At 41.6% G+C, this 22,660-nt stretch overlaps 1 protein-coding gene across 6 annotated transcripts in view; it reads left to right on the plus strand.

The window, feature by feature from the left end:
* The window catches only part of Ankrd11 (ankyrin repeat domain containing 11), a 184,948-nt gene that overhangs the window by 132,964 nt on the left and 29,324 nt on the right, over nucleotides 1–22,660 (plus strand). For 4 of the 6 annotated variants that reach the window (XM_052726991.1, XM_052726993.1, XM_052726987.1 and 1 more), the window contains exon 3: nucleotides 16,253–16,397. In XM_052726991.1, the coding sequence (XP_052582951.1) occupies nucleotides 16,311–16,397 (87 nt within the window). In that variant the 5' untranslated portion in view covers nucleotides 16,253–16,310. Of the gene's footprint in view, nucleotides 1–16,249; nucleotides 16,398–22,660 lie in introns of all 6 variants that reach the window. The other 2 variants (XM_052726988.1, XM_052726990.1) reach the window with 1 other exon arrangement.

Below are 22,660 nucleotides of genomic sequence, written 5' to 3' on the forward strand. Positions count from 1 at the left end.
TATCTCTGAAAACAAAACAAACAAACAAACAAACAAACAAAAAGTTAAAGAACTCTCTGCCAGTCATTTCTACCTGACTTCGCTACAGGATTCTGATAGACATGACAGTCCCCAGAACGCACTGTCTTGTTTTTTGGAATCTAATGAGTTGTGGTGGTGAGCTCCTGCCGTGGTTGATCTATTCTTCAGCGTGCTAGAAGTGGTGAATGAGGAAACTGGATCAGCAGAGTAGTAAAAGGCTACTGTATGGAATAGAAAGTAAAAGTTAATCTCAAGACGAGCATCTTAAACTTCATTCTGTCTTGGAACCTCAGTGAAGTTGAGGCCAGAAATCCACCAGCATTAGTAATTTACATTCTAAGAGTCAGTTTATATTCTTATTCTAGCCTGAGATATAGGCTGTAAGGATCACTGATGTACTAGTACTACACAAGATGAAGATAATGAATGGTCCTTGATCCGCTTTATTTCTGTATTTTATAGATAGACCTAAACATTTCTGACTACAAATCAGCCATTGTTTCTGAAAAACTGTATCTCACAATGAGAAAAATATTGTCTCAGTTTGCAACACACTGTGCACATGCACACACACACAAGCAACATGTAAATAGAATGACATTCTTCATGTGATGATGGGTTTATGCCTTCCAGTGTTTTCTATTCTGATAATTGACTTTTGAGAAAGTGTCTTTCTTCATAATTGCCAAAATTGGAAGCAGCTGATTCAGTGGGTGAATAGATAAACAGTGACACAGCCAGACAATAGAAAATTATTCATTGCTAAAAACAAACCATTTTAACCATGGAGGAATCACACATGCATATTGCAAAGTGAAAGAAGCCCATCATGACTCTGCAGCTAAGTGCACTTCTCCCCAAGACTGACCTGAGTTGGATCTCCAGTACCTACATAGTAGAAGGAAAGAACCGACTTCTGACCCCCACGTGTGTGCAATGGCATGTGCTGCACCTCCAGTACATACACAAGTAAATTAACAAAAAGTCTTTTTAAAGAAAGAAACTTGTCCTGAAAAGGCAACATGATTCTAGTTCTATGACATTCTGAGAAAGACAAAACTGGTCCACATCTGTCTGGTCAGATGGGCAGAGCACAGAGGATATTTAGAGCAGTGAAATTGGTCTGTATGGTGTGCTGTAATAGTGGATATAAGTGATTATATGTTTGTCAAAATTATAGAATGTACAGCACCCAAAGTGAATCCTGATGTAAATTATGAACTCTGGAGATTAGTGGTGATAGGTAGACTACTTTGGTGCAGGATGTTGATTTGTAGAGGTTGTTTACATTTGAGGTAAAAGGTATGTGGCAGCTCTGTCTTTTGTACTCAGTATTTCTGGAAACTGAAATTGACTGCTGTAATGGCTGGTCAACATGCTAAAATAACTTTGGACTGAAGTGAAGCACAGCTATGACGACAGAGTTGTGACAGCTCCACTGTGGCGGGTGGTACTGTATTTCTGTAAGGTAAGTCCAGACTTCTAGCAATGTTGTGTTTAGGAGAGGGCCAGAGACATCAGGGCTGTTTTTTATTCTGTTGCAGTGCCTGCAATTTGGACACCATTATGTTCAGAATTGTAGAGCCTGTTGTGGCGAGAACAAAACAGTACTGTAGAAATATGAGTAGAGCTGGGTGGTGGTGGCGCACTTGGGAGGCAGAGGCAGGTGGATCTCTTGAGTTCGAGGCCAGCCTGGTCTACAGAGTGAATTACAGGACAGTTAGGATTGTTTCACACAGAAACCCTGTCTTGAAAAACAAAAAAAATAAGAAGAAAATATGAGTAGAAAGAAACTGGAGCTTCTTCAGGAGTTACTTTTGTTATAAGCAAATAGGGAAGGCACTGTTTGTCTCAATTGTCCACCAATAGCTACCAGTAAGGTAAGGAGAGCAAAGCCAAGGGTCTTGACCTCTAGTGGCTTATGGCCTCTAGATCAGGTCACTCCCTCTGGGAGCATTATGCTCAAACCTGAACTCAGTCACACCCAACTCAGCCTTATGACTCAGTGCTCTCTTCTTTTGCCTGTCATTCTTTCCTTACCCAAGCCCTCAGAAGTTATTTTACTTTGGACTTAGAACTTTATTGTTTGTGGAGTACCTTTTTATGATGTTTGCTTCCAAGAGAACATGATCCTGTCTTTATAGAAGTGAGAAATCAGGAAGCCTGTGAGTTTGGTCACTCCTGGGGTGCACATGCCATTTCTGTCTCGGGGCTTCTGTCCCAGGGCTGTCTGTTGTTCTTTGACTACATATGTGGGCAGCAGAGTGGAGGGAGGACAGTATGGTATTCTCTGGAACTTGATTCTCCACTGGAGAGCTCTAGCCTTTCCAGGGTCTGAGCAAGAGACACCATGATGTGTAGGAGATGCCTTAGGTATCATAGGTCAAGGATCACGAATGCTGTCATTTCTCCTGGGCACGGTCTCAGTAAGGGAGTTTAGAACAGGTTTAATTAGGAAAATAATCTTATAAGCAATATTAAGAACCTATGCTATTTTCTGCTACTAAACAAGGAAACTGTGGCAAGCAGCTTTGCAGAGGGGCTTCAGGGTTTCTGCTTCTGGGTCTACCCCGTGGTTTCCATACCTTAGCATGCCAAGATTTAAGAATCCCTAAAGAGAATACATCAGGCTTTAAGACTGATAATGCCCACTGGGGCAAATGGCAATTCCTGTCTGCTGCCCTCTCATCTGTCTGTTCTTTCTAAATCTCCTACATTTAGCAAATCAGGGTTTTAAAGAGCATTCATTTGGTTCATGTCACACAACATACTTAGAAGTTTCAGAATAATAACTGTAAAACCAGGAACACTAACATTCCTGAAAAAAGAGCTTGGGGTGTTTGCATGTTAGGCTTTTTCTTATTCTCAAGGCATGGGGAACCAGAACTGAAGAATCAAGTTACTGTATTGAATAAGTACTCACTGGAGTAGCAGTTAAGTGTGTCCACAGATTCCTTAATAGTCAATTCTTAACAGCACTACTAAAGTGTAGTTTTTATTAATAAAATGTACTCTTTTAAAATTCTTAGTTCGGTGGGTTTTTAGAAAATATTGATAGTTGAGAAACTACCACTAAAATCAAAACATAGATCACTGTCAGTCACCTCGAGGAAGTTTCCTCATCTTCTGTGTTCGTGTTCTCTCTCTCTCTCTCTCTCTCTCTCTCTCTCTCTCTCTCTCTCTCTCTCTCTCTCTCACTCACTCACTCAACTTTTACTCTGAAACAGTTAAACACCTAAGATGTAACAAAAATAATAGTGTCCTGTGTTTCTCCCACAGTATCTCCCAGAGGCAACTGCTGTGCTGTGTTCATGCTTTGTAGCTCCCTCATAGCCTGTGAGATTTGGTTTGTTGGTTTGTATTAATGAAGAGACATGGTGATGTGAACTGAGTTGAAGGATGTTGTTTGGATAGCTGTTGAAGAGTTTCATTGCTGCTGCTTCTTCCTTTCCTCCTCCTCCTCTTCTTTTTCTGAGACAGGGTTTCTCTGTGTAGTCCTGACTTATCCTAGAATTTACTCTGTAGACCAGGCTGGCCTTGAACACAAATTCTCCTGTCTCTGCCTCCTGAGTGCTGTGATTAAAAGTGTGTACCACCACTGCCTCAGTTTCACTTTGTTTGTGTTATAGGTCTTTGTGGTCTTTGCACACAAGGTTCTGTTTTTCTGGGCTAACTGCTTATGAAAGCAGTTGAGGATGTGGTGCAATGCCCACAATATTTTCACAGTGACAATGCCATTTCATGTTCTCAATAAGGAGGCACCCAATAAGTTTCCCTGCTTTTTCTGTAGTATTTGATGATGGCATTGTTGTTTTAGGCAGTCTCATAGGCTCATGGTTTTTTGTGTGTATATATGTGTGCATGCTTGTTTGTTCAGATGTATCTAGAGGCCAGAGGGCAATGTTAGGTATTGTTACTGTAGCACAGTCCACCCTTCCCTTTCTCTTTCCTTTTTAAGATAAATCTCATTGACCTGGAAATAAATGAGTAAACTAGACTGTGCTGGCCAGCAAGTCCCAGAAATCTGCCTGTCTCTACTCCCTGGGTGCTGGCATTGCAAATGCATGCCTATTTGTTCATTTAAGAGCATTGGCCATGGGGACCAACCCAAGTCTTTTTCTTAGAAAACAAGCACTTTATGACTGAGCTTTCTTCTCTGCTCTATGTGTGATTTTGATTTTCATTTTCCAGGTGGTCACTGTATGCTCATCTCCATCTCTTTAATAAAATATTATCTTAGTTGGGGTTTCTATTGCTGCATTGAAACACCATGACTAAAAGCAAGTTGAGGAAGAAAGGGTTTATTGAGTTTATGCATCCACATCACAGGAAGTTGGGAGAGGAACTCAAGCAGGGCAGGAACCTGAAGGCAGGAATTGATGCAGAGACCATAGAAGAGTGCTCCCCACTGGCTTCCTCTTCAGGGCTTGCTCAGCCTCCTTTCTTATGGAGCCCAGGACCTCTAGCCCAGGGGTGGCACCACCCACAATGGCGTGGGCCCTCCCCCATCAATCACTAATTAAGAAATGCCCTATAGCGGGGTCTTATGGAAGCTTTTTCTCAATTGTAGTTCTCTCTTTTCAGTAGACTCTAGCTTATGTAAAGTTGACATAAAACTAGCCAGCACACTTGTGTTCCTTTCCCCCATTTTCAGTTGGCTTGCTTTTTACTCTGTTTTTCAGTGTGCGTACAATTCTGCTATCTGACCTGTGGTTTGTACATGGGTCTTTTCACATTTTGTCATTTCACCCTTTACATTAAGTATTTCACAGAGCAATAGTTTTACAACTTAAGATAGCATATTAATTTTTTGCTTTTTAGGTACCACTTTGGGTTTCATGTCTAATTAAGAATTTTTCCTACCTCTTGTTTAGAATGATTTTCTCTTTTTGTTTTTTTGTTTTGTTTTTCGAGATAGGGTTTCTCTGTGTACCTTTGGAGCCTGTCCTGGAACTCACTCTGTAGCCCAGGCTGGCCTTGAGCTCACAGAGATCTGCCTGCCTCTGCCTACCAAGTGCTGGGATTAAAGGCGTGCGCCACCACCACCCGGCAAGATTTTCTCTTTTTACAAGCTTTTGTGGAGAGTATTAATCCCAGCACTTGGGAAACTGAGACAGAAAGATTGCAAGTTTGAGGTTAGCCTAAGGTATATAGCAAAACCTTGCCCCAGAAAACCAACCAATCAGACAAAAAGCCTTTCTATTACTTTAGAATGCTTTCATTTTGGTTGGAGCCTTTTTTTCTGTTTGCATCATACTGATGGTTATGTAGAAACAGAAAGGAATTTTCTGCCTTGGTTTTGGATTCTACTGTCCTACTGAACTGTTATTTCCAGAAGTTTTTGATGGATTCCTTTCGATTTTTCTACGTAGGCAGTTGTGTTTGTAAATAGTGATACTTTTTTTTAATTTTGTTTTTCATGTGTACTTTCAGTGTAGTATTAACAGTGGTAGTGATGACAGGGAACAGAGAGATGAAGGATGATGATGCCATCTTTGCTGTCTCACCAGCTGTAGGAACAAACCAGGCAGCTCTCACCATTAAGCTAGGGTGTAGTTGTCCTTGAAGGTGTTCCACATAGTGTCTAGAATACTCTTTATTACTATTTTGCTGAGGGTTTTGTCATACACACTGAATTTTGTCAAGTGCTTTTTCTATAGGGATTGTTACTGTTATGTGGCCTTTATGAACAGCCAAATGAACAACAGAGTTTAGCTGTGCTGAGCTTCCCTTTCATGTCTCCAGACTCCTTCCTTTTTTGTTCTTCTTTTTCTCGACAGTGTCTCTCTCTCTAGTTCTTGCTGTCCTGGATCTTGGCTATGTAGACCAGACTGGCCTTGAACTCACAAAGACCCGACTGCCTCTGTCTTCCTTGAGTACTGGGATTAAAGACATGGGCCAGCACTGCCCGACTCAGATTTCTTTTATTGTAAGCAATCCTCCACATCTCTGAGTAGACTTTGGACTGTATACATCTTCCTGGACTTGCTTCTTCCCTTGGTATTATGAACATCACTCCATGGTTCATCTGTCTTCAGAATTCCATAGTGCCCAGAAACAGTGTTCAGTTGTCAGTTGCCCCTGCATACAACTTTGATTCTTCTGTTCATGCATTTGGAGACAATGAATGAATGGATAGTTGTAAAGTGACGTCTCCATAGGGCCTTCCCTCTTGCTTTCCCAGCAGCAGTACTTTAGCATCTACTGCCTTCTTCCAGCCTGTAACTGGATTTGTTTTGCCTCCCCTGTTCATTTCCATGTGCTTATTTCCTACTGTTTTAAAAGATATCTGTTGATTCACTGTCCTTGATCTGTTTTCCATGCTTTTCTGCAATTGCTATTTTTAGTCATTGCATCACACCTTTAATACACATGCCTGTATTTCTGTCTTTTCACATTTAGTCTCTTTCTGAATTCTTTCTGCTCTTTCTTTTAACCACCCCCCAATCCTCTTCTATCCATCTTTTCAGAGCCGTATTTCTATCTCATCAAGGGAAAAAGTACCTATTCTACAATTACAGTGGCCTGTTGTAAGCATTGTACAGGTTTGACTCACTCCAAATGTCATACAGCCTGGAGTTGGGCTCACATTGTTTCCATGAAAATAGGGTTCCCAGTAGGGAATACAATCAGCCACAACTACTTGAGGGAAAATGGGTCTGGCTGCAAGGGCATTATCATTAGCTCCTTCTACTTTCTAGAGTTCCATCAAGGTGTAATATTTGCCATCCTTTTAGCATTGCTTATTCAGCTTTTTTTTTGAAATTTTTCATACTTGTATATAATGAAATATGATTATCTAACTTCTTAAACATGTTTGTTAATGAAGCGAAACACAATTCCATAAAGTAGGAACATTATTTTTCTCAATACAAACACCTGTATAACCTTCACCTTAGAAGTCTTTATAACCTAGTCCTAGACTATTACCCCAGCCTCGTTTCATAGTCAATTTTCCTCCTTAATCACACCTCTAAGCACTGGATCATTTCCAGAAAGTTATGTATATGTATCTTTTTATCAACTTCATTGTGAGATTAATTTCATATTATTTCCTTTGTTGTTTAGTATTCTGTAATAACATTGTGACTTCATGGCAGCAGCTTGGACCTTTTTTTTTCTTTCTTTCTTCACTTTTTTTGGGGGGAGGGGTTTCAAGACAGGGTTTCTCTGTGTACCTTTGGAGCCTGTCCTAGACTAGCTCTGTAGACCAGGCTGCCTCGAATTCACAGAGATCCGCTTGCCTCTGCCTCCCGAGTGCTGGGATTACAGGCGTGCACCACCACCGCCTGGCTTCTTCAGTTTTCTAAAACAGGATTTCACTGTGTAGCTCTGGCTTTCCTGAAACTCACTATGTAGACCAGGCTGGCCTTGAACTCATAGAGATCTGTCTGCCCCTGCCTCCCAAGTGCTGGGATTAAAGACACAGGCCACTACATCCAGCTCAGTTTGGACCTTTTATGAACATCGAGTACTATCTATTGATTCGTTTATTTTTGCATTTTTCTTTTAATGTATTCCAGATCAGATCACTAGATTGTAGAATAACCTTATACTTAGTAGGAGTGGTTGGTGACAGATTCATTCTATTGATTTATAATTCTGACTATATATATATATATTTTCTGACTATATATATATATATATATATAATAGATGACTTTACTGTGTCTTTGCCAATATTCAGTATATTATTTTAGCTTTCGTTTGTATTTTCTTGATAGTGAAGTTCAGAAGTTTTAACTACTTCCTTACCTCTTATAAAGTGTTTGCCCTTGTTTATATTCAGTCTTATTATTTTACTGATTTGCAGGAACTCTATATATTCTGGGTAAGAGCTTTTTTGCCAGTTACATGTATAAAAAATATTATTTCCCATTTTTCAAAGTGACCTCTTTAATAGAAAAGGTCTTTTTAGTCAGAATTTTTCAGATTTAATTTATAGTAGGTTTTTAAAAATAATTTATTTTCATTTGTGTTCGTTAGTGTTTTGCCTGCATGTAGTGTTTTGCCTGCATATCAAAAGCCCTGGAACTGGAGTTACAGATACTTGTGAGCTGCCCTGTGAGTGCTGGGAATTGAACCTGGGTCCTTTGGAAGAGCAGTCAATGCTTTGAACCGCTAAGCCATCTCTCCAGCCCCCGTACTAGGTATTTCTTATATAGTAGTTAAAAGATTTCAAGTTGTTAGGGTTGTTTTCTTGACATTGTTCTTTCTTAGTATAACCGTGCTCTTGATGTTTTTGTCTGTTCTGTTCGGCATAGATTGTGTACGAGATGTGAGATAGAAGCCAGCTCACATTTGCATATGGATATTCAATTTGCAGTTGCTACAGAAGGGCAGGGCCATCTTTCCCTAGCTACCCAAAGTCTGTCCTAGTCCTCTGTTAGCACCAGCATGGTCTTGGTACTGTTCTGTCTTCCTCCTCATTTGGTTAGTTCTTTGCCAATGTCATACTGTTGGTAATCACTGTTTCAACTTCGTTTGTTTGTTTTTTAAATTTAATTTTAAGAATAATCTTTTCTGTAATTTGAAAGCCTCCTCAAATTCAAGCTGATCCTCTTCCCTCCATTGTCTTTAAGGCTAGTACTATAGGTGTATACCTCTATACTTGGAGGGATTTGTGAACCCCAGAGAGGTTAGTTTATATGGGGCATATCTATTAAGTTGTTTAGTTGACTTGAAAATAATAAAGTGTTTTACTTGAATATTAAAGGATTTTTATTAAAAAGTAGCTACAAAAATCAGTAATGAAATTCTAGTGAAAAAAGTGGCATTGTTTTCTGTATCAGTCCCTGACTGGCTGCTATGGGGAGGGTGCAGCTGGGCATTTGCACTGCTTGTGATTTAGCTTTTTTGCTAGCGGTATATGAAGAAAGCCTGGACTTATTACAGACATGTGTACAGCAGGAAAGAGGCTTCATGACTGCCATTTCTTCTTGTCAGTGGCTGGTGTGAAGGCTTTAGCCTGTCATTTACTGTTGGCTCATCCACTTCAGTCTGCTCCTGCCCAGTCTGTGAATTTTTAACACCATAAGATCAGTTATCTTGGGAATTCTGGTTCATTGAATTGTGCAGATTTCTTATTCTGCATTATTAAAAAATAGCCACTTTGATACCACCCTTGATTTCAGCACAGTACATTTAAGTTAGGAGAAGTCGTTAGGCTTTGCGGAGGATAGACCAAGTGTCCCTGAGTTAAGGTTTATTTCTACTTGAAAGCTCAGGTTTTATTATTAGCAACAACTACAATCAGTTTTTATTGAAATGATTGGCTTATATTAACCACTTTTGAGAAAATGCTATTGACTCTCTGTGACTGGTTCCACACCTGTAGGTTCAGTCAACCAGAGATGGAAAAAAAAGTATAAAAATAAAACAGTCACATAATGAACTCATACAAGCATTTTCTCTCATCACTGTTCCCCAGACAGCACAATGTAACAGCCTGCACCATGTTTATGTTGTTGTTAGGTACCATTGTCACCTAGAGATGTCTTAAGCTGACAGGAAGAGTATGAAGAGGTTATGGGCAAACACTATACCATCTTTCATGAGAGACTTTAGCACCATGGACTCTGATATCTGCAAGGACCTAGGAACTAATCCTCATAGTCACTGTGGAATGACTGTGATTGCTAGATGCTCACTTCTTACTAGTATTTGGACAGAAAGATAGTCTAAGTACAAATTGGATTCCATGAAGAATCCAGTTCAGCTGTCAGCTCTCATTTACAGATGCTTTTCCTGATCCCTAGAACATTGTAATGTATATCTATCAGAGGTGCTTCATACATGTCTCCATTTGTCAAAGAATATTTAAGGCTAAGGACTCTAATCAAATTGGCCTGTGGGCATGTCTGTGGAGCATTTTCATTTCCAATCCAGAGAGCAGTGGTCCTCTACGGCAATGGTTCGCAACCAGTGGGTTGCAAACCCCTTGGCAAACCTCTATTTCCAAAAATATTTACATTATGATTCACTTATTTACAAATTTTTTTTAATGTGCATTGATGTTTTGCCTGCATGTATGTTTGTGTGAGGGTGTCAGATCCCCTGGAACTGGAGTTACAGTCTTGAGCTGCCATATAGGTTCTGGGTCCTCTGAAAAACCTGAGTCCTCTGAAAGAGCAGCTAGTGCTCTTAACTGCTGAGCTATCTCTCCAGCCCCTACATTTTGATTCTTAGTAGTAGCAAAATTACAATACTGAAGTAGCAATGAAAATAATTTTATGGTTGGGGGTCACTAGAACAGGAAGAACTGTATTAAAGAGTCACAGCATTAGGAAGGTTGAGAACCACTGCTCTGTGGTTTCTGCTTCAGGCTCCTACCTGAGTTTCTGTCCTGACTTCTCTTGCTGATTGGTTTTCTATTTCTCCCCTAGGTTGCTTTTGATCATAGTATTTATCACAGCACCAAAAAAGCAAACGAGGATAAGCAGTGAGTGTGAAAATCCTACCTCCATCCCACTGTTACCTTCTGTTACACTGTCAGTACCATGGAATGCACACATAGTATCTTAACAGTATCGTGAAAAGTAGTCTATTTGTCAAAACTTTAAGAACCACTGCACCAGCAGAGGTTGTAACAAACTCATAAAGGGCTGGAAAGGCTGCACAATAGACTTCATGGCAGTTGCAGTTAAGACAGCCTGACAGAAGGCCAGGGGGCCTGTAGCTCAGTATTCGGTGCATACAAGAGACCCTCAGTTACATCCTGTAACAAGAAATGGTTGTGTTAGCTGCATCTCAGTCAAACTGAATGTCTCTGAAATCTTAATTACATACAGTTTTCAAATATCACAAAATATTTTTATAATTTTTAGGTTTTGAATTTTTTAATTTTATGTGAATCAGTGTTTTGCATACATGTATATGTGTGTCCTGCATTTGTGCCTAGTGCCTGCAGACATCAGAAAAGGGTTTTGGATCCCCTGAAATAGGAGTTACTTATGGGTGCTAAGAATTGAACCAAGGTCCTGCAAGAGCAACAAGTGCTTTTTAGCAACAAGTGCTCTTTGTAGCTAGAGTTTTCTAATCTCTCTCACCCGCCAGTCTCGCAGTTGCTCAGACCCAACCAAGTAAACACACAGAGACTTACATTGCTTACAAACTGTATGGCCGTGGCAGGCTTCTTGTTATCTAGTTCTTCTATCTTAAATTAACCCATTTCTATAAATCTATACCTTGCCACATAGCTCGTGACTTACATGTTGGTTGGTACTCATGGTGGGAGCTGGCAGCATCTCCTCCGCCTCAGCCTTCCACTTCCCAGAATTCTCCTCTCTCCTTGTCCCACCTATACTTTCTGCCTGGCTACTGGCCAATCAGCACTTTATTTATACAGAGCGATATCCACAGCAGCTTTTAACTGCTTAACTATCTCTCCTTGATCCTTCCTCCTTCAGACATTAAAGTAACGTAATAAAACACATTCTCCATTCTTATGCACACATAGAAAGCAGGCTGGATATGGAGACCTATGTGAATAGAACTTTACATCATTCCTCAAAAAAGATTGGGACAGGGGACACACTGGTTTTGCATTATTCACTGATTCTTGTTGATGGTTGTGGCCAAATTGAACATTTCAGTTTGGAAATTCCATGGGTGCTCCTAGCCCAACTCTTTTTTTTTTTGGTTTTTTCGAGGCAGGGTTTCGCTGTGTAGCTTTGCGCCTTTCCTGGAACTCACTTGGTAGTCCAGGCTGGCCTCGAACTCACAGAGATCCGCCTGCCTCTGCCTCCCGAGTGCTGGGATTAAAGGCGTGCGCCACCACCGCCCGGCTCTAGCCCAACTCTTAACAGCGGCTTATTGACCTTCATCATTTCTGGTGTCCGTGAGAATTCCCATGTGATTTGGTACAGAGAACCTGGCTCCTACCCTCCTGCAAGTGTTTTGGCTATTGGCAAGTGAGATATTGGCTCACTCCTGCTGTTTAGCCCCAGTCAAGGCTGTTCACATTTATGTCCTCTGGTGTCTGCTTCCCTGATAGGCCATTGTCTGTATAAGAGATTGACTTTGCAATACTTAGATATTTTCCTCTCGTTTGTTAATTTCTTTGTTGTTGTTGTCTATTTTTCTCTTTTCTTTCTTTTCTTTTCCTAATTCTTTGAGACAGGATTTCTCTGTGTAACTCTAATAGTCCTGGAACTCACTAGACTAGGCTGACCTCAAACTCAGAGATCTGCTTGCCTCTGCTTCTAGAGTGCTCAGATTAAAGGCATGTGCCACTACCACTTGGCTCATTAGTTTCTGAATCTTTTAGCCTCTTAATGAACTTTCTAGAGTGTACTAGCAGTTGGAATTGTTTCTGGTTTCTTGCTTTTTCATGGCTCTCTTGTGTTTGTGGTCCCATGGCTTCCTAAGCATGAGCAGATTAATTTTGGACTTTGAAATCCTGAATTCTCTGAACTCTGCCCTTGCTCTGTGTGCCATATTTATGTTGGTGTTCCTCTTAACAGCTCTACTCTTTTTTTTAATGGCTACAGCTCCTATGGCTGGCTGGCAGACCTTCGATGGCTGGTGGTGTATGTAGATCATATAAGGCACTGGACTTAGATCTGCCTATGTTACCATTTACAGCTGGACTTTCTTCCTAGACTGCATCAGCGAGGTTGGCATGAGTCTTCTCCAATCTTGTGAACGTGGGGTTCCTAGCCCCTCTTGAGAACTTCCTCAGGCTGTGGCTTTTTCCACTTTATCACATACCACTAGTTGGGGGAGGGGTGTCTTTTCCTTTGCTGTCAGAAAGCTGCCTATAGTTTTGTTATTTGTGCATCATTATTTCAGGGGAAAGGAATTCTGGGATGGTAGGAGGCTAATGATAGTCCTTAATCTATAGCATAATCTCTAGAGCCAGAGGGCTTCTTTGTCTGATATGGGGCACACTTAAAAAATGCCCTGTGTTGTATCTTATCAGAGCTAAAATCAGAGATACAGACATTGTTCTCTTCTCTGATGCCCTTTGGGCTGAAACATATAGCTCAGCAGTAGAGCACTTGCCTAGCTTTGCTAAGCTTAGGTTTGTTCTGTACTACCTCAAAATGAGTGCTGGGCATGGTGGCACATACCTTTAGTCCCATCACTTAGGAGGCAGAGGCAGGCAGATTTCCAAGGATACTTAGTGAGACCCTGTCTTAAAAACAAGCAAAAACTAACATCCAGAAAGTTGTGTCTTGATATTTAGCCATAGCTGGCCTCAATCTTTGCCTGCTTCTGTTTCCCAAGTATTGGGATTAAAGGTGTGTACCACCAAGTCAGGCTTGAGACATCTCACTTTTACAGTAGAAAATGCAGAATGGAGAAATCACAGCTACATGTGAAAAAAAGACATACCATGTCTGGTTTCATCCACTGTAGGGACATGGATGGGAGCACCCTGCTCCTGCTGGTGGAGGGATCAGGCAATGGATGGCCTGGCCAGCTTTGTCCATTACTTCAAAATAAAGTTGTTTTTGTTGTTTGAGACAGTTTCTGTGCTGCTTAGTTTTTACCAACTTAACACAAACTAGTCATCTGGGAAGATGGCCCTAAATTGAGGAACTGGCTTGTGGGCATGTCTGTGGGGGCATTTAATTAATGCTTCAGGTGGAAGGGCTCAGCTCACTGTGAGCAGTGACACCCCTGGGCATGCAGTCTTGGTTTATACAAGAAAGCAAGCTGAGCAAACCGTAGAAGAAGCCAGTAAGAAGTGTTCCTCTATGGTTTCTGCTCTTCAGTTGCTGCCTTAGCAGACCTTGATGATGGACTGTAAAGTATGAGATAAAATAAGCTCCTTTCCTCCAGGTTGCTTTTGATTAGAGTGTTTATCACAGCAACAAAAACCAAACTGCGACAGTCTTTTCAGCCCAGGCTCCTTGTTATGTAGCCAGTGCTGGCCTTAAACTAGTGACCTCCTCCTGCCTCAGCCTTCAGAGTGTTGGTATTCCAGGCATGAACCATGATGCTTTCCTGACTCCCCCAAATAACTTTAGATAATGCTCTTAAGCCAGTTAAACTTCAGGAATTTTTATCAGTTATCACAGAAAAGTAAGATAAGATCTTGAGATTGTACATAAGGGGGGTGTGTGTGTGTGTGTGTGTGTGTGTGTGTGTGTGTGTGTGTGTGTATTGCATGTGTATGAGTGTGTAGATGTGCATACAGCAGGACATCCAGTATCTTCCTCTATCGTTTTTATTGCCTTTAGACAGGGTCTTTCACTGAACAGAAAGCTTGACATTTTTGGCTAGACTTCGTAGCCAGAGATTTCTCAGGATCTACCTATCTCACACCTCCATCCTCTCCTACCATTAATGCTGGGTTACAGACATACACAGCCATGCCTGACTTTTTACATGGGTGCTGGGGAGTCTAACTCAGGTCATCATACTTGCGGAACAGGTGCTTTCCAGCCCCAAAGGTCTTGAGATTTAGAAGCAATTCTTTCTACAGAAAGAGCTAGGGAGTGAGGCTGATATCTGTAGGCCCAGATGAGTCCATTAGAAAGTGCTTTGACTAACATGGCACTGAGTGCTTTACTAAGGGAAGATAGTCTGAAACAGTGAATGTGGCTTGGCTGGCTGGCTGACAAAAAGGTCTTTATTTTGTTGTGTTGTGTTACTGTTGTTTTGTAACACTTGGACTTTCATGTGCTATTTAAACTTTTAAAACATTGCTTTTAAATATTTTATTTTAACACAAGGTCTCATTACGTTGTCCAGACTGACCTTGAACTTGCTCTGTAGCCCAAGCAGGCCTTGAACTTGTGATCATCCTGCCTCAGTCTTCATATAACCATGTACATGAAGTGTAGGGATACACTGGTTATAAAAGCTATAGTGCAAATGTTATTTTCCTGTCAGAATAACTGAAACTCCTGGTAGAGAAAAAACATGGAACACATATAAAAAGGCTGGAAGGTGGGTGGAAAGCGTGTTCTGAGAGTGTTTCCACAGAGAAAACCAGAGTGAGGTTTGAGGAGGAAAGTGTATTCCATACACAAAAATCGAAGAAGACTAAAGCCCCACTGCTGGTCAGAAGGCCCAACAGAGTAGGAAGGCAGGACACAGTAGTCAGGACCAACTAGTTTGTATAATCCTTCTGAGGATGGTCTCTGACTGCCTGGTTAAGGTTAACTGTCCTGGATGGTTAAGGCATGGATCTTGTTGGCTTGTGCATGAGGGTTGAATGAGGGGGTAGTTGGCTTGCATAAGCTTTTGGCTATCTCTAAAATTTGGTGCATGGCCAACAAGCTTTTTAGGATGCCAAGTTACAGAAAATAAAGCACGTGATTAATGCAGCATGTGTCATAAAGCATTTTCAGAAGCACAGAGGCCAGAACCTCAAGCCCAGATGAAGGATCTGGCTCCCTGGACATGGAGTAGGACCTTGAAGCTGCCTGCAAATCCTCTAGGGACTCCCTTATACTTGTCATTTACCCATGCCACTCGTGGTTTGTTTGTTGGTTGGTTGGTTGGTTTTATCAAGATAGGGTTTCTCTGTGTAGCTTTGGAGCCTATCCTGGAACTCTCTCTAGACCAGGCTGGCCTCGAACTCACAGAGATCCTCGCACCTCTGCTGGCATTAAAGGTATGCACCACCACCGCCCGGCGCCATTCATGTTTTATTTGGGAATTATAGACTTAACCAGTATCCTTGGTGTTTTATGACAAGTAGAGTATTTCTCTTCCTACCTTCTACATAGGGGTGTGACGAGCAAGAAAATTTTGAAGTTGATGAGTGGATGTTGGAAGTTGAGCTGGAGAGATACCTGTTGGAATTGTGGGCCAGAGCACTCACTGCTCTGGGTATTCACCTGACCTTGCTTGGGGGGGGGCGGGGGAGAGCAGTATACAGAGCAAGAACATAGTCGCTAGGATCACCAGGCTCCATTTCATTGTGGGTTTTGTCTATTTTAAAGGGGTCCAGGTATGAGGTACTAATGGCTGCTCCCTAGAATAGACTTTCAGGATCGGGACAGTTCATTCCATTCTCCTGTCGTGAGTTCCTTATCTACTCCCCATTATGCAGCATAGCCAGTGTTCCTGTTGATGATGATCCTGGGAGCTGCCTCTTGAAATAGCCCTCCCTGGCTCAGCTCTCTATCCAGAGTGAGGCTACTGGCTTCTGAGGTCAAAGCAACTGTACATCTTGGTTAAGCAGTCTCTTTGGCACTCCTATGAAATTGGCCTGGTCTTATGCTTTGGGTTGAGTGGTTTTTAACCTGCTGTATCTTTTCTTTTGAAGCAGACAGTTGATGACGAAGCAATGGCAGCATAAATGAAGATCAAGTAAGGGGAGGAGAACGATGCCCAAGGGTGGGTGTTCTAAAACACCACAGCAAGAAGACTTTTCTCTTAGCAACGACATGGTGGAGAAACAAACTGGGAAAAAGGTAACATTTGGCTCGCCCTCCCCTTCCCTTGCCTCTCCTGGGTCATTAAGACCCAGGATAAGGACTAAAGACAGCACTCATAACCCATGTGCTCACAGGGCCAGCCCGTTACTCTGTTCTTGGCCTGTTTTGTGAGGCCTTGTCTTCCAAGAGTGTCCAGTTCTCTTATGAGCCATTCACTCACTGAAAAGGCTTAAGCTTATCATAGTCGATCCCTTAGCAGACTTGTATATAGAAGTTGCCCATCTATGTCCTCAGAACCCTAAGATACCTTGTCCTGCTTTCAGTGAGACAGTTAACTGTGTTTCAGTTATACTAGCTAGAAACTCTGCTGAGCCATTTGCTTTCCAATTTTGTTAATCCAGAACAAGAATAGAGCCAGGTGGTAGTGGTGTACATCTTTAATCCCAGCACTCAATAGGCAGAGGCAGGCGGATGTCTGTGAGTTCAGTCAAAGCCAGCCTGGTCTACAGAATGAGTTCTAGGACAACTATACAAAGAAACCCTATCTCAAACAAACAAACAAACAAACAAATCCAAGAATAGGAAAATAGAATTGCCATCCTTTAGTCATTGTGTTGTTGATGCCACATTCTGGGATGCATATTTCCTCACATCAAGGGAAGACTCCTCCATGAACGAGAAGTTAGAATTACCATGTAGATACATATTTCATGTGTTTAGTTGCTTGTTTATATATTCCGTGACTGTTACCAAGTACATGAGCTGTCCTGGGACTGAATTTCTTCTCTGGTAGAAGAGCACCTCTCAGCCAGTGAGATGAAGAAGTCCTGACACACCCTCACAATTCAGGTCATGTGCTTATAAGGTGATTTCTAGTCCTAGTTCACCTTTATGTAGTTCCTAGTTGCTCCTCCTGAACCTCTTGACACCTGTCCCTGTGAGAGGGTCCCAACTCTGCTGTACCTTCAGTCTGTCAGTGTTCCTCCCATTTTGATTCTTTCTGGACTTTGATAATACTCTCTGTGTAATTATTAGCAGGTATTCTACATGTGAAAACTAGTGAGCCATTTAAGATTTATTTATTCATTATGTATTCAGCATTTTGCCTGCATGTATGTCTGCACACCAGAAGAGGACAACAGATCTCATTATAGATGGTTATGAGCCACCATGTGGTTGCTGGGAATTGAACTCAGGACCTCTGGAAAAGCAGCCAGTGCTCTTACCTCTGAGCCATCTCCTCAGCCCCTGCTTTGCCTTCTTGAGGGGTTGAGTTCTACAACTTCACTGTGGTATCACACTCTGGGTAGTTCTAGTTTCCTTTAACTGTTGGGTAAATTTTTTTAAAATTAATTTATTATTATTATTATTATTAATGTGTGTAGTTTGGGTATATTTGTATTCGTGTGCTCGTGTGCACAAGTGCATGTGGAGGCCCAAAAGATACTGTCAAGTGTCTTTTTTTATTGCTTTCCACCTTACTGTGATCGATCAATTGATTGATTAGGGGAAGTGCCCACACACATTCCTCCTCAATCAAGTATGTGGAGTTCAAAGGACAATTTGTGAGAGTCAATTCTCTTCTTCTACTGTGTGGGTCTCAGGATCAATGGGTTTGTCAACAGGCACTGAGCCATCTCATCAGCCTTTAACTTTATTTTTTGAGAAAGGGTCTCTTACTGAACCTGGAACTCACCAATTTGTCTAGACCAACTGGCCAACAAGCCTCTGCTATCTGTCTCACAGTCTCCAATGCTGGGATTACAATGCATACTGCTACACCTGGCTTTTGGTTGTTTTTCCAGACAGGGTGCCTTGTGTAGCCTGGTTGTCTTGAAACCCACTCTGTAGACCAGGCTGCCCTCAAACTCACAAAGATCCGCCTACCTCTGCCCCCCGAGTGCTGGGATTAAAGGTGTGCTCCACCACCACCAGCTCCACCTGGCTTTTTATATAGTTGCTAGGAATCTGAACTCAAGTCTTCAAGCTTGTACAACAAACACTTTTCCTTGTGCTTTTTTCCCCCTAAGTATATGGCATCATCAGTGTAGCAAAAATATTTGACCAAATTTAACAATTATTTGTGACAAAAACTCTTGGCAAAAAAGGAGGGAATTCCCTGTGTGCCATCATCATTTAATGGCGTACGACTGAATACTGTCTGTATAAGTTTGGAAACAAGGCAGAATGATACCTAATATCTTCACTGCTGGCAGTGTTATGCTGCAAGCTTTGACTAGCAAAATAGCAAGACAGAAGATAGAGAGACTAAACTTCCCTTTTATTCCAAGATATCTATAGAGAAATACCTAAGAATTGCACAAAAGCTACAAGACTCAATGATTTGGGCAAGATGTTGCAATGCAATCCATTATATAAAATTTACTTCTAAATATAATTAATGAAAAATCAAGACTTATAATTGTAAAATATAGCCAGGTGGTGGCATACGCCTTTAATCCCAGCACCCAGGAGGCATAGCCAGGTGGATCTCTGTGAGTTCGAGGCTAGCCTGGTCTGCAGAGTGAGATCCAGGACAGGCACCAAAACTACACAGAGAAACTGTCTCAAAAAAACATAATAATAATTGTAAAATATATTTACAGCTGGTGTGATGATATACATCTATAATCCCACCTCTCAGGAGGTAGAGGTAGGAGTATCAAGAGTTCAGGCTCAGGCTGTGCTACATTGAAAACAAACAATACAAGGATTCATCTTTCTCTTGTGACCTTTGAGGGCACCTGCACTCATATGCATGTGTGACATACACATAGACACACACACACAAATAAAATAAACCTTGCCAGGTATAATGCCATTGAAATCCTTGCAGGTTCTCATGGACACGCAAAGGACCTGTTGTAACTAAAATTGTCTTGAAAACTGGAGGAATTAAGCTCTTTGATTTTAATATTAAAGATGCAGTAATAACGTATGGCATCAGGATCCAGTGAGTGGAGCAGAGTCCACTGAAATTCACAAAGGTGCCAGGGCATTTTATTTTTGAGAGGGTGTGTAGAATGATTTGGTTCACAAGTTTGGGTTGTTGGTGTCCTATGTGGTATTATATGCCCTTATCAATTTTTTGACTATTAAGGTCACTGGTAGGTGCTTGTGAATCACAGTTGGTTCCAACGGCTGTATATCACAGAGACAATGACTCTGTTTTGAAATTGCAAATTTATTGTTTTTCTCTCTGTGGTTTTTATCATGAAAATCACAGAATTGATTAAGGCAAGCTTTTCTTTATGTACCACGTGTGCACAGCCCAACACATGGGTGAATGGGGCCAGGGCTGTCTCAGGTACTACATTGTTGCCACCTTGACTATTTTTATGACATACTAGAATCTCATGGGAGATCTTGATCAGAGCTGGCTCAATTTAAGAAGTAAACATTTTGTAACATTTACAGTCTCATTTCTAGTGGAGCATGCTCAGAGTAGTTTGAACTATGCTGTCTTTTCATAGTTGCAGAACAAAATTTTGAGTCCAGATTCACTCTCAAGAACCTCAGTTTTAAGCATTCATCCAACTCTGTGTTGAGCTCTGAATATGTTCTAGGTAAAGTGCCGGGTGTGTTAGTGTGGGAACCCCTCTCCCCCACTTTTTTTTAAAAGAAAGGTTTTGTTTGTATGTGTGGCTTGTGTTTTGTTGTTAATTGTTTTGTTTGCATAGGGCTAGTAATGGAAGAGGCTCACACTTTCAGAGGGTTTAGTCTATAGTCTTTGCCCCACCTCTGTTGGCATGGTTGAGGCAGAGAGAGCATCATGGCAAGAGGGCATAATGCCCACCTCTTTGTGGGAAGAAAGGAGAGGGAGGCAGGGCAGACAAGACACCCCCTTCAAAGCTGTACCCCTAATGGCCTATTTCTTCTAACAGGCCCCACTTCCCAGCTTTGGACTCATTAGTGGATCAGATTAGTGTCATCATGATCCAGTCACCTGTCACTAGCACCACCAGCTGGGGACTGAGCCTTTGTAAACATATTTTATCCAAACTATAACACTGTACCTGTGTTCTCCTGCCAGTGTCAAGTGGGCATAGGCAGTGGATCCATGATTGTTTCAGTCACCTGGAGGCTTAACCCTGGGAACAGGTGGTTGTGCATTAGCTAGTTACCTAGGCAAGGAGCTATGAGTTTTTGTATTTGTTTTTAAAATGTGAAACTTTTTAGTGACACAAATACAGCTTCTATTTTTTAAAAAATATTTATTTTTTTAAATTATATTTATTCATTTTATTTTATCAATGAGTGTTTTGCTTGTATATATTTCTATGCGCCATGTATGTGCTTGGTGCCTACAGAGGTCAAAAAGGGGCACCAGAACCCTGGAATTAGAGTGGCAGGTATTTGTGAATCACCATGTGAGTGCTGGAAGTCAAACCCCAGTGTTCTGCAATGGCCTCAAGTGCTCTTAACTTCTGAGCCATCTCTCTAGCCCCCTCTATTTCACTTCAAATATTAGTGACACTTATCATTCAAACTTAAGTGTGCAGTGTTTTTGGAATGGCCTCCAGGTTCTATCATACCTCTGTTCATGTGCTCTAGCAGGTATGTATTGGTGTCTTTTCTGAGGCCCTGTTCTTGGCTGCTGTACAGAATAGCACCATCTGTGAGGGACCTCAGGGCCAGAGCCTCCCTCTGTGATAAGTGCTGGAGAGGCCAGAGTCAGAACTAGTTGTTCTTGTCCAGTCCAAGGTGTTGATTGAAATTGATAAACCTCACTCGTAGACCCCCTGAGGTCAGCTTGGTGCCAGGAGTTCTTCTGGGTCTGGGTGTAGTGGTCCAAGTGCTAACTGTTGCTCTGCCAGACAAGTTTCTCTTTGTAGTGCGGATAGTGTGAAGGGACCTCCTGCTCCCATCATCATGTTCTGTGTCCACCTGTTCTTCCCCTTTCTCTTGCCTCCATGGCTCCATGGCCTGTGTGTATAAACATCATGTGACCTGAGTCTCAACTAGAGGCTTGCTTTTGTGGGGCACATTTTCAGAAACTACATCCTAGGTGTGCATGTGCAGTGTGTCTAGGTCCCACCTCTGAAGGGGTACATTGTATCTAATCCATACTATTTTTTCATAGCCAGTAATAAAAAAAATCTTTATTACAATGTTGAAAAGTATAAAACAGTAATTATAAATTAGTAAACACCTAATTAAAAATGCAGTATTTCCTTTCTCTTACACAGCACAAGAATCAATGATTTGGATATCATTTTTAGCCACCACTTGCCCTAGATTGACTTCACTGAAGACAACTTTTTAGTTTGTTTTTGGGGTGAAAATTCTAAGTGGATATTAAGAAATAACTATTGTTTTAACTCAGGTGTTAAGAAACACAAATACCATGTTAACATGTGAGGATAGCATCTCAACACAGGTGTTATTTCCAAAGGAAAATTTTTTTTCTTTCTTTCTTTCTTTTTTTTTTTTTTTAAAGACAGGGTTTCTCTGGGTAGCTCTGGCTGTTCTGGAACTCACTTTGTAGACCAGGCTGGCCTCGAACTCACAGAAATCTGCCTGCCCCTGCCTCCCAAGTACTGAAATTAAAGGTGTATGCCACCATCGTCCATCCCATACTGATGTTTTTGATGCAAACAAATTCCAGACTTACTCATGACCAACCAGGTGTTGGCATGTACTACATGTGGTAGGGATGGGGTAGGGATCATGTGGCCAGAATTGTAGAGCTCCTGGGTTGTTACCCTGTAACAGAGACCCTCCTTCCAGCTCCTTACATAGTAGCTTTGGTTAGGTAGGCAGACTTGAATTTGTCTTACCTGTAGACATACTACCTCCCAGTATCTCAGGCCTGGGATGAAGTAGGAAGTATGGGCAGGGTACATTCTATGAGGAGCAGCCCATAGGACCATATTCTGGAAAAGAACAGCAAAGCTGCAATTCAGCAAATATTAGGTGGGCACAGAAAGGGGATTCAAGGTTGTTGGAGTCACCTAAGAGCTTAACCCTTGGCCCCTGCCAGCACTTTCTTCCATATGAGAGTTAGATTCCACATTGTAGAGAGAATTCATTGTTCCTCATTAGCAATACCTCCTGCAGGGAAGTAGTATGGGACAGAAAGCAACTTGCTCTTTCTTCATTTGCACAGCAGCTTTCAGTTAAAGGATGAGCAGCATGTATTGTGAGCCTGTGGTCAAGGCCAAACTGCAGTCAGCTCTATCTTTTAGTCCTTGTCACTAACAGCTTGCTTATTAGCCTTGTACATGGAACCTGGAACAGGAGGGTCTGTTAATAGCCCCAGTAAGAGATTTGCTTTCTTTGGCACATAAAGTACAGTC

The sequence above is a fragment of the Peromyscus californicus genome, unplaced genomic scaffold, assembly GCF_007827085.1.
Source record: "Peromyscus californicus insignis strain IS unplaced genomic scaffold, ASM782708v3 Scaffold_8__1_contigs__length_139910024, whole genome shotgun sequence".
Taxonomy (NCBI): Eukaryota; Metazoa; Chordata; class Mammalia; order Rodentia; family Cricetidae; genus Peromyscus; species Peromyscus californicus.